Source organism: Vulpes vulpes, chromosome 12 (assembly GCF_048418805.1).
Source record: "Vulpes vulpes isolate BD-2025 chromosome 12, VulVul3, whole genome shotgun sequence".
Taxonomy (NCBI): Eukaryota; Metazoa; Chordata; class Mammalia; order Carnivora; family Canidae; genus Vulpes; species Vulpes vulpes.
The window spans coordinates 148,170,541-148,182,078 of record NC_132791.1 but is presented as its reverse complement, the minus strand read 5'-3'; the positions used below and the strand labels follow the sequence as shown (position 1 = coordinate 148,182,078).

Genomic DNA, 11,538 nt, shown 5'->3' with positions numbered 1-11,538 from the left:
GGGCCCAGGGCGGGCCCGCGGGATGCCGGCGCTCCGTGCGGCGCCGAGTTGCGCGTCCCTCGTCCCTTTGTTGACAATTCCCCGAACCAACTTGAGTTTGGCCGGCTCCGCCGCGGCCCTGACGTCACGCGCGGTCACGTGGCCCCGCCTCCCGCTGGATCTTTAAGTAGAAAGTAATCTATCAGGCCAGTCCTTAAAACGGGACTTTCGACTACGGGGGCTCGGCGTCCCTGACACCCCCTGCCCCCCCTCGCCCCTGCCCGCGCCCTCCCGAGCTGCTCGGCGCCCGGCGTCCCGCGCCCGTCCGCACCGCTGTTGCTCTCGGCGCCCCGGCCAGAGGCCGAGGAAGGCGGGCGAAGTGAGGGGGCGGGGGGCGCGGCGCGGAGCAGCCGCCGCGGCCGGGAGCGGCATCGAGCGCCTAGTACCGAGCGCCAGGGACGGCCGGAGTTTGAGGAGCGCGGCCGCGGGGGGCGGACGCCAGCGCCCGCGCCGCGCGATGCCGGGCTGCCGAGTGTGAGCCCAGCCGGGAGGGCCCCGAGCCACCCACGCCCCCCTCCCCTCTCCCAGCCTCCCATCTCTCGGGAGCACCCCAGACCCCCTTCCCCGGAGCTCGGCGGCAGCCCCTGACGACTCCCATCGCCCGCCGCCGCCACCAACCCCGAGGAGGGATGACCCTCTCCGGCGGCGGCAGCGCCAGCGACATGTCCGGCCAGACGGTGCTGACGGCCGAGGACGTGGACATCGATGTGGTGGGCGAGGGCGACGACGGGCTGGAGGAGAAAGACAGCGACGCGGGCTGCGACAGCCCCGTGGGGCCGGCGGAGCTGCGCCTGGACGAGGCGGACGAGGTGACGCCGGCGGCACCCCTCCACGGGCAGCCCCAGCCGCCGCACCAGCAGCCCCTGGCGCTGCCCAAAGAGGCGACTGGAGCCGGGGCTGGGCCAGGGGGCGAGGCGGGCGCTCCCGAAGCGGACGGCTGCAAGGGCGGCGTGGGCGGCGAGGAGGGCGGCGGGAGCGGCGGCGGCGGGCCGGGCTCGGGCGGCGGCGCGGCGGGCGGCCTGGCCCCCAGCAAGCCCAAGAACAGCCTGGTGAAGCCGCCCTACTCCTACATCGCGCTCATCACTATGGCTATCCTGCAGAGCCCGCAGAAGAAGCTGACCCTGAGCGGCATCTGCGAGTTCATTAGCAACCGCTTCCCCTACTACCGGGAGAAGTTCCCCGCCTGGCAGAACAGCATCCGCCACAACCTCTCGCTCAACGACTGCTTCGTCAAGATCCCCCGCGAGCCGGGCAACCCGGGCAAGGGCAACTACTGGACCCTGGACCCGCAGTCCGAGGACATGTTCGACAACGGCAGCTTCCTGCGGCGCCGGAAACGCTTCAAGCGCCACCAGCAGGAGCACCTGCGCGAGCAGACGGCGCTCATGATGCAGAGCTTCGGCGCTTACAGCCTGGCGGCGGCTGCGGGCGCCGCGGGGCCCTACGGCCGCCCCTACGGCCTGCACCCCGCGGCCGCGGCCGGCGCCTACTCTCACCCGGCGGCCGCGGCGGCCGCGGCGGCGGCGGCGGCGCTCCAGTACCCGTACGCGTTGCCGCCGGTGGCCCCCGTGCTGCCGCCCGCCGTGCCGCTGCTGCCCTCGGGCGAGCTGGGCCGCAAAGCGGCCGCCTTCGGCTCGCAGCTCGGCCCGGGCCTGCAGCTGCAGCTGAATAGCCTGGGCGCCGCCGCGGCCGCCGCGGGCACGGCGGGCGCTGCGGGCACCACGGCGTCGCTGATCAAGTCCGAGCCGAGCGCCCGGCCGTCGTTCAGCATCGAAAACATCATCGGCGGGGGCCCCGCGGCGCCCGGGGGCTCGGCAGCGGGCGCCGGGGGCGCCGGGGTAACTGGGGGCACTGGGGGCGGCGGGGGCGGCAGCGCGGCGCAGTCCTTCCTACGGCCGCCCGGGACCGTGCAGTCCGCGGCGCTCATGGCCACGCACCAGCCGCTGTCGCTGAGCCGGACGACGGCCACCATCGCGCCCATCCTGAGCGTGCCGCTCTCTGGACAGTTCCTGCAGCCCGCAGCCTCGGCCGCCGCCGCCGCCGCCGCCGCCGCGCAAGCAAAGTGGCCGGCTCAATAGGGACGCGCCGAAGGCTGGGGCCGCGGGCCGGACGGCGGCCCGCGGCGGCCGCTGCACTCCTGGTCTGCGCGCCCCGCCCCGGGCCCGGCCCCCCTGCCCAATCCCGGACTCTGCCTCTCCTCCATTTCCTCCCCCCGCCCCCCCCGACCCCTCAACACCGACCTTCGGCGGCCTCCACCCCTTCGCGCACACCTAGGCTGGCGGAGCCAACTCTCGCCGCCCGCCCGCCCGCCCGCCCGCCGGGAATAGCTTTCCGTACAGGTAAAACCGAAAACTGAATTTTCCAAAAAATGTACCCCGACGGCTCCTGCCCTCAGTACCGTGGGGCTGGGAGGGAAATTCTTTGTACATATTTGTATAAAAATTATTGACTTTCCTTTTGGGGTTCTTATTTTTTTAAGAAAAAAAAATTCAGTAGATTTAGAGCTCTGAACTTTCATTTTTTTTGAAGGTTCACTCTCCGCAGTTTTATGTGAGAAAAAAAAATGTATAGAGACGTTGGGAGATTTTAAATATAAAAAATTTTCAAAAGGCGAAAAGTGTCATTCTATTATAAAAGTCTGTTTATATATGAATGAATATATATGGTATTCTAAATGTTATTCCATCGTGTTGTACACAACTTTGTAAATAAATTTTTAAAATGTTCTCCCTAGTGTTTTATTTAGATGTCTGAGGTAAACGACAATATTTTAATATTGTATTTGTATTTTTATCTTTACCAGAAATTTGAGGAGTTTCAAGTAACGACCCTTTCAAACTTAGCTATGCATAATTTGAATGTATGAAAAATTTAATTGGAGAAAGGAAAGAATGCCTAGTTTATATCATATTAACGTTTTTCTTTTAGATTTCACATAAAATTGGAATGTGGGTGATGATCTCATTCATACCAATCCATTAAGTCTGAATGATCAGGTATTTCTTTAGATAAAATAAGCTGCCATTTTTTAAAAATCCAACCTAAGTGTGAACAACAGAACAGAATGATCTTTTGATTTTTTTTTTTTTAAATACCAGACTTTTGTCTTTCATAATGAGTTCTTGGTCATTTCAATTACCCTTTCTAAGGAATGTAAATTACAAACATGCCCCATTTTAGCATTCAAATCTTAATTTCAAAAATTTATTAATTTTCATTAAGTGGAAGTGGCAAATAAACTTTTTTTTAAATGTATGTGACGGCAGTTTAATTTTTGCAGTGTAACTGTATTACCTATATTAACCTGATCAATAAGACAGTTCTTATTCTATCACAATACTTTGAAAATAAGATACCCCTTTCCTATGGCAATAAATCTACAACATAATTTTGATTCCTGAAGGATTCCTATAAATGCCTCTTCTCCAACCCGCAGGGTTTCGAAAGGCCAAGGAATAGTGGCCTTAACAGTCTTAAAAAACAGGTGCACATCCCCCGTCCCCCCCTTTATTCCCCTCTTTTTAAAACTTTTTTTAATAGAGTAAACCATAGTCTAGGTTAGTGGGAAGTGAGAGATCATAGGGCAGGAATGGGGAGATGTCCTCGTAGATCGGCTGTTGCAACCTAAAAAGTATTAATGTAGAAATGAAACATCTAGAAGAAGGCCGTTTCCCATCACCACCAACTTATCCTCAAACGGCATCAATTCTAATTATTTTGTAATTAATTTAGCTGTTAAATTACTTATGCGAAATCGCTTTCCAAAACTGGACCGGCTAGCAGTGCTGTCAGCTCGGCCCTACGCGCGTCCTGCTTGCAAAACACGGCTAGTCCCAGCCGATGGCGTCAGCCTCGGCTCTTGTCTTGGAGATGCCTTCCGGCTTCGGATCCGAGCCTTATTTCTCTGCTGTCGGCGTGAGCTAGGGAGTCGCTTTGAAAGACACGTCTTCGAAAATACCGAATCTGTTTTCCTGGTAAACAGTAAACATTATTGTGTCCTGAGTAAACATTCCTCTTGGATCAGGGTCCTAAAATAAAACAGGCTGCCGGGGGTGAGATAGTTTAACTTGATAAACAAGAACCTGATAATCAACCGCGGCCGAACGGGAGCAACAGTAACCTTCACGGAGAAGAGATTATGGACCACACAGTCTCCGGGCGGGTCCCTTCTAATCTCCTTTTACAAGGAAAACTAAACGGATCTAAATTTGTTTGTGTGTTGCAGCTATAAAAGTAACAAGTTGTTTCACAGTTGTGTCTGGCTAATCGGTTTTTACACAAACAGCAAATGGTACATGATTGCAAACACATAGAGGTTATTTCTAATTTTAGCTGACACCCCTGGGAAAAGGGAAAGGCAGGGCTTCTTGAATTCACTTTTAGCCTCAAGAAGCTGCTGATCCAAGGCTTCTAAATGACATTGGATAACAGAGGCCTCATTCCATCCCTGATCCTTTGTTACTTATAAAATTACTCGCTCATATTTCCACGCATAGCAGCAATACCGGCCGAGCCTGAGCTCGCAGCTTGACACTCGGCCACAAGCCGCCGCTTGAGATCCGCAGGGCTTTTTCCAGAGATGCATTAGGCGGCAGGGAGTAGAGGAGGAATCTGCCGGCAACTTTCCTTCTAGCCGCTTCTCAACCTTGAACTAGAGCCTGGACATGGTCCCCTTCCTTTATTTCCTGGAGAATAGGAGACTCCCAGATGCAGACCCCAAACTGGACAGCGGCTGTTTAAAGTGCTGGCAGATGTCTGGACGATAGACCTGACTGTACCCCTTTGAAAAGCTCTTTTTGGTTTAAGCTTTTTAAACCACGAAGGTGTAGAGCAGAAGGGAAAATGCAAATATATACAATGAACGCAAGCATTTGGTGGTGGGGGTGGGGGGGAGGGTTGAAACTCCCTTGATATGAACGCGGGCATCAGCGATGAAAGACACTGAAATCCCTTTTTTACATTGAGATTTAAAGGCAACAAGACTGATATCTGCTTTTTATTCCACTTAGGCAGATTTATTTGTAATAAAAAAAAAAAAGGAAGCTGGTTGATTTTTATGGGAGAGAGATTTTTAGCTTTCGGCTACACACGAATTTAAACTGGTTTCCACCTCCTCCAGCACTCATTTCTAGAAAGTCAATCCAGTCCCGAGGCCTGTAGTCCTTAGAACTTCTCCGGGACCGAGTCCCCGAATGGGGTCCCTGCATGCAGTTCCTCGGGGAATGGGTGAATCCGGAGGTCCAGGGAAATAGGAACCTAGACTAGAGCAAGACCCTTGCACGGACTGTGATGGGCTCTCGCTGCGATGGCGGATGTTGCCTGTAGGGGGCGACGAGCAGATGGAAAACTTACCCATTTTGTCTCCTAGCATCCAGCTCCAACCCTCCGAGGCCTCCCCTGGTCTTGCAGCCTCTGAACAACCTGGCACCCTTGTTCATCCTCTGGGTCTGGGACATGCAGGTAGAATCTTGGAGAAGCAGCTTTCCTCGGCCTGTCTCCTGAAAGGGACAGAGTCCCGAGGGAAGTTTGTCTTAAAGATTGGGAAGCAATAAAGTTTAGTGATGAGGAAACATCGACTTGGTAGCAATTAAGAATTATATTTGAGGTTATTTATTTTATATGGTTTATTGGAAGAGTCTTGTCAGTGAGGAGAACATGAAAGGCTGATGGGGGGGGGTGGTTAACGTGGGTTCCTTGAAGAACTGTCTGGAAGAGAATGTGATCTGAAAGCCAATTCCAAAGTCATGTGTCCATTGGACTCCACTATGATTGTGGCAAACTGCAGCATGAATTAGTCAATGTTCTCCTCACTGGGAGGGGTGGAAGGGATGGGTGTTGGAAGAGCATTCTTAGGGTGCCCAAGCCCAGTCATGAGGGATTGGGTACCTATTTCATGGGAAGGGATGATAGGAAGCGATGGAATGACAGAGACCTTGCAGAGGTGGGTTTCAATCAGGGATTAGGCATTTTGTGACTGACTTTGGACAAGCTGCTTGGTTTCTTTGAGTCTCTTCATTTCTTTACCTCTACAATGAGAATGAGGAGTGGGCAGCCCGGGTGGCTCAAGGTGGCTCAGTGGTTTAGTGCCTCCTGCAGCCCAGGGCGTGATCAGGATCGAGTCCCACGTCAGGCTCCCTGGATGGAGCCTGCTTCTCCCTCTGCCTGTGTCTGCCTCTCTCTCTCTCTCTCTCTCTCTCTCTGTGTCTCTCATGAATAAATAAATAAAATTTTAAAAAGAGAGAGAGAATGAGGAGTCCATCTGATGCTTGGGCTTACAGGATTAGGTGAGTTGGTGTCAGTGAAAAATGTTTTATAAATTGTAAAGAGCTAAAGGGGATGTAAGGAGTTTGCTTGGTATTTCTAATGGCTTCTGGACAGAGAAAACAACTCTATTCCAAGCACTAACACTGTTTGGTTTTGAAAAACTCGATTTTAGGTGTGAAAAATGGTTTTTTCTAAGAGGGGTCAAAGAACCTATTCCAGTCCCCTGCTGCCTGGAAGGATGGAGCAAAAGAGGCTGGTCAGAAGGGGCTTTTAAAAGGTGGACCTCCTCCTGGTCTTAAGTTCTTCCACTATGGTTTGGGCCTGAGGAGAAATCCTCAGGCCAGCTCCAGAGGCCTGGCATATTTTTTTTCTGGCTGAATGGTCCACTTTGCTATTTGCCCCTTTGCCTGCACCATCTGAGGCAAGTGGGGAAACAGGAGCCCTTCGCTGACAGATGCCCATTAGTGTAAAACATGGGCTTCGGGGGGTGAATTAAAGGTAACCAGATCCTAAAGTCACATAAAAGACCACCCTCTCTTTGCCTCCCTCTAACAGTTGGCAGAGTTATACCCAGAGCCAACTTCTCTCTTAACCATTACCATCTCCTCCCCTTGCCCTCTTAGGAATGTACAGGCCATTCTTTGCTCCCCAGAAGCAAGACCAGCCAAGGAGGGCGGGTGCATAGAACAAAATTTGAAAAGAAATGTTGCAAAATCATCCATGAAGAAAGCATTGTCATCTTATTTATTTATTTATTTTTTACTTCTTGAGGGGGTGTCTTACAACAGAATTTCTCAAAATAAGGATTACATTAATCCCCTTCCCTATTTTAATATAAAACCCATACCGAAGCCCTTCTTTTCCAGATGATGTTGTGTTTACGCACACAGCTTCTTCCAATCAGTGGCAAGGTGGGGAGGAGGATGGAACACCTTCATTCCCTAGTCCCTCGGGGCTGCATTTCGGAGTCATCTTCAGAAAAACAGTCCTACAGAACACCCTCCCCTCTATTCACATAGCCCCGGAAGGTTCTGGGACTTCCCCAAGGTCACTCAGCAGCCAAGTGTAAGCTATGGAAATACTCGGGTCGGGGGGGGGGGGGGGGGGGGTGTTCTCCACGTACCAGGGAAGGATGTTCATTTGAGGAAAGGAAAAAGCGAACCATGGGGGCAAGTCAGGTTGGGAAGAGTAGAGAAAAGAAAAAAGACCAACCCAGGGAAGCGCTGGGCGGGGCGGGACTCAGCTTGGGGAAGACCCAAGACCTAGAGCCTTGGGGCGTCTCCGAGGACCTGAAGCCCGCTCCGCCCCAACCCGCCGGTGCACCGCTAGCCCAGCCCTGGTCGGTTCTGCGGAGACCGACGGCTCGAGGTTCTTTTTGGCGCGTGATTTGGGAAGGGAAGAAAGGAGGCGGGAACCCCAGGCCCGCAACTCCCCTCGCCCCGCAGTCAGCCGCGCGTCCACCGCGCTCCGGTGTCTGCAGCCGGTCCCCAGGGCCCCCCAAGCCCCTCCCTCTGTGGGTCCACCTTTGCGCCAGCCGCGAGGACTCGGCCTGCGGGACTCCAGCTCCCCCTGTCTGAAGGGAGGGAAGAAGAGAATTTGAATTAATTAGGGAGAAAACCCCTCCGGGAAAGATGCCCGCCGCGGGCCGGGGGCAGCGAGGGGCGTGGTGGGGACTGTCCTCCCGGCCCTCTCCCGCGGCGCCCCACTGGCCGGCGCTCCGGGAGGCTCGCGACGCGCGATGTGTACCCGCCGGGGGGACTCGGGCGGCCTGGGACCGCAGCCTGCGATCTCTGGGAAACCCAGAGCAAGTTCACTACGTTCTAGTGAGGCCACAGCCCTGGCGAGTCGCAAAAGGAGGGTCGCGAGGACTCCGGAGACCCGGCCTGGGTGGCGGACGACCCGAGGGTCTCCACCTCGGGCCTGCTCGCGCGGCCGCCAGTGCGCGGCAAGGTCTCCTCTGGCCGCTCCCTCTGGAGCCGACTTGGCGTTTGCAACGTCCCTTCCCGGGATCTGGCAACAGGGGCTGCCGTGCGCCCCTTATTGAAGAGGGGAGCTTTGCTTCTTTTCCTCCCTCCATCCCTTGCAACTCTCTCCTCTCGACACATGGTAAGCGAGACTCCGTTTTCTCCTAAAGATCAACCACACATTTTGCCCGTTACCCTATTCTGCAAGGGGCGTGTGCCTGGTATCGCAGAGAGCTTTGGGGTCAGCGCCAGAGCAAATCCAAACCCTAAATGTTCTCTTTGCCCTCAAGCTCCACCTGGGGGGGGAGGCAGCGCCTCCTCCAGGAAGCCTTACAGAACCTCGCAGCCCTGGTTTGTTGCATCTCGTTGGAGCCCACTTGGCCAACCAATGAACCGTTGTCGTAGATACCCTGTGAGTTTCTTACTGCCTGACATTGCCTAGCACAAAAGGGACAGCTAAAATGTTTTGCCTAGCAAATGGCAAGCGAGGACCGTGGGTATGAGGATGAGGAAAGCTGTTAATTGATCAAAACAGGTCTTTCTCAAGAGTGTGGGGGACTATTTTCTTCCCATTCCTTTTCTTCAGTCCCCTTCTTTATGATAATGCTTTTATAAACACCATGTTAATTTTTTTTTATTCATGAGACACACACACACACACACAGAGAGAGAGAGAGAGAGAGAGAGAGGCAGAGACGGAGGGAGAAGCAGGCTCCTCGCAGGGATCCCTATGCAGGACTCAAACCCTGGACTGGGATCACGCCCTGAGCCGAAGGCAGATGCCCAACCACTGAGCCACCCAGGTGTCCCAAACCATGTTATCTTTTTTTTTTTTTAAAGATTTTATTTATTTATTCGTGAGAGACACAGAGACAGAGGCAGAGACACAGGCAGAGGGAGAAGCAGGCTCCATGCAGGGAACCCGACATGGGACTCCATTCCAGGTCTCCAGGGTCACACCCTGGACTGAAGGCAGAGCTAAACCATTGAGCTACGTGGGCTGCCCAAAACCTTATTAATATTTTATTTTTATTTTTTAAAAGATTTTATTTATTTATGCATGAGAGACATATAGAGAGAGAGAGGCAGAGACACAGGCAGAGGGAGAAGCAGGCTCCACGCAGAGAGCCCACCATGGGACTCGATCCCGGGTCCCCAGGATCACGCCCCGGTCTGCAGGCTGCGCTAAACCTCTGTGCCACCAGGGCTGCCCTATATTAATATTTTAAATGAAGGAATTTTAAAACTATTTATTAGAGATCTAAAAGGTATAAGACATGTCAGCTTCATAATATAATTTGATTTTCTGGAATGTTTTTTCTGTCTTCTCTCTCTCTCTCTCTTTTTAAGATTTTATTTATTCATTCAAGACAGACACAGAGAGAGAGGCAGAGACACACAGGCAGAGAGAGAAGCAGGCTCCATGCAGGGAGCCTGACGTGGGACTCAATCCTGGGTCTCCAGGATCATACCCCGCGCTGAAGGTGGCGCCAAACCGCTGGGCCATTGGGGCTGCCCCTTCTCTGCCTTCTCTTACATGAAATGTCATCAGACAGTTCCACCTCTAACCTAATGGGAACCTCCTCTAGAGCACTTGAGTTTTCAGCAAGATTCTGCTTCATTTCTTCCAGTGGAAGAGGAATCAAACTTCTCCAAACATTCATCACTTCTGGGGGCATCTTTATTTGCTACACTGTCTCTCTTTTATAGAACTGCTTTGTTTATTTAGTAAAATATAGAGGATTTGAGAGTCATTTGCTTAGATTTTATTATTAAAGATGACCATATAAGTTGTTCATATTATCAACTGTTGGGTTTCTTTATGTAGAAACAACATTTACTGTGGTTTGGCTTTTCCATGAAAACTATTGTTTGTGGGGAAAACTGAGCAAAAGCTAAATAAAGCTTTGAGAAAGCATTAGGGTTCTATATTCAGTATACATGTTCTAGGACTGTCCAGGAGCCTTGTTCTGAGATTCACTTGGAAAGTCCTAGTTACCGTCACCCCTCCTAGGATTGGGTTCAGAAAATACTGGCAGTAAAAGTTTTGTGAGATGGTTGTTAGAATCTCATGTTGTTTTAACCAACCAAACCAAAAAAAAAAAAAAAATCTTTAAATAGTTAAACAGATCATTTAATTTGTCTTTCATTGCTATGACCATTGGCATAACAGTTATCTCTTACCTGTCAGTCATCCCGACCTTCACCATATGAAACTAGATATCTTCTCTGAAAAATATTCATATGGATTTTGCTATTTAATACAAAGAAGAAAAAAGGAAAATCCCAGATTATTTGACTATTGCCCTCATATTGGAATCAAGATAACACGCTCTTGGGATGCCTGGGTGACTCAAAGGTTGAGCGACTACCTTTGGCTCAGGGCGTGATCCTGGAGTCCTTGGGATCGAGTCCCACATCGGGCTCCCTTCATGAAGCCTACTTTTCCCTCTGCCTACGTATCTCTGTGTCTCTCATGAGTAATTAAATAAGATATTATATATATATATATATATATATATATATATATATAACATGCTCTTTAGTTTTATACACTTAATGCAATTTTTTTCAAATTTGTATCTAGTTTGTGTGGTCTCTATTGATTTAGTCTTTATATAGCCCAGTTAGCTTCTTCTTCTGCCATTGTTACAGATTATCCCAGTAAGCCATCTCTCAAATTCTACCATCTTGCAAATGTAAATGTTGGTTACAAGAGCAAGGTGGTATCAAGATCAGCACAAATTAATCACAACCACTGAGAAACATCTGCTTTATTGATGGTACTTCAACAGCATCACCTTTCCACATGCATCAGGAATTATGGCTTTATGATAAAGTTGCTCTTGTTGCTGGAGGGAATCAAGTGCAAGTATTAATAGATTGGATTAAAAGACAAGACTAATTCCTAGTCCTAGTCCTGACATTGAACTTCGAAGTATCTGGTGGACTCTATATTTGCCCATGTAAAGATTGCTATTGAAAATTTAGCTGAGAGAAAGAATTGTAGTATTATAACCACAATTTTAAAGTTTTAGCCAAAAGAGTTTTTTGAGTACTGTTTAAAAATTTAGAGATTTTTTAAAACCTTAATTTCATTTTTGTCTTTGTTTAAGATATGTTTTTCCAAGACATCTGTCACTCAAACCTCTAGCGGTTTAATGACTCCTTTACTCTGATATTGATAGTATATATTGTAGTTTAAGGTAGAGGACTAAATCACCCCTTCTCTACTACCACCATCCATGGGGCCCCATGAATAAATTGAAGA

The 11,538-nt window shown here is 51.0% G+C and overlaps 1 protein-coding gene across 1 annotated transcript; it reads left to right on the top strand.

The window, feature by feature from the left end:
* Positions 1–231: 231 nt before the first annotated feature.
* FOXD3 (forkhead box D3) lies at positions 232–2,298 on the top strand. Its single transcript, XM_025989556.2, has one exon. It carries the CDS (start codon positions 669–671, stop codon positions 2,115–2,117), a length of 1,449 nt encoding a protein of 482 aa, XP_025845341.2. The 5' UTR covers positions 232–668; the 3' UTR covers positions 2,118–2,298.
* Positions 2,299–11,538: the final 9,240 nt, after the last annotated feature.

Bases quoted from the DNA above. Each gene is read 5' to 3' on its own strand.
- FOXD3 (XM_025989556.2), top strand. From the start codon at position 669: ATGACCCTCTCCGGCGGCGGCAGCGCCAGCGACATGTCCGGCCAGACG.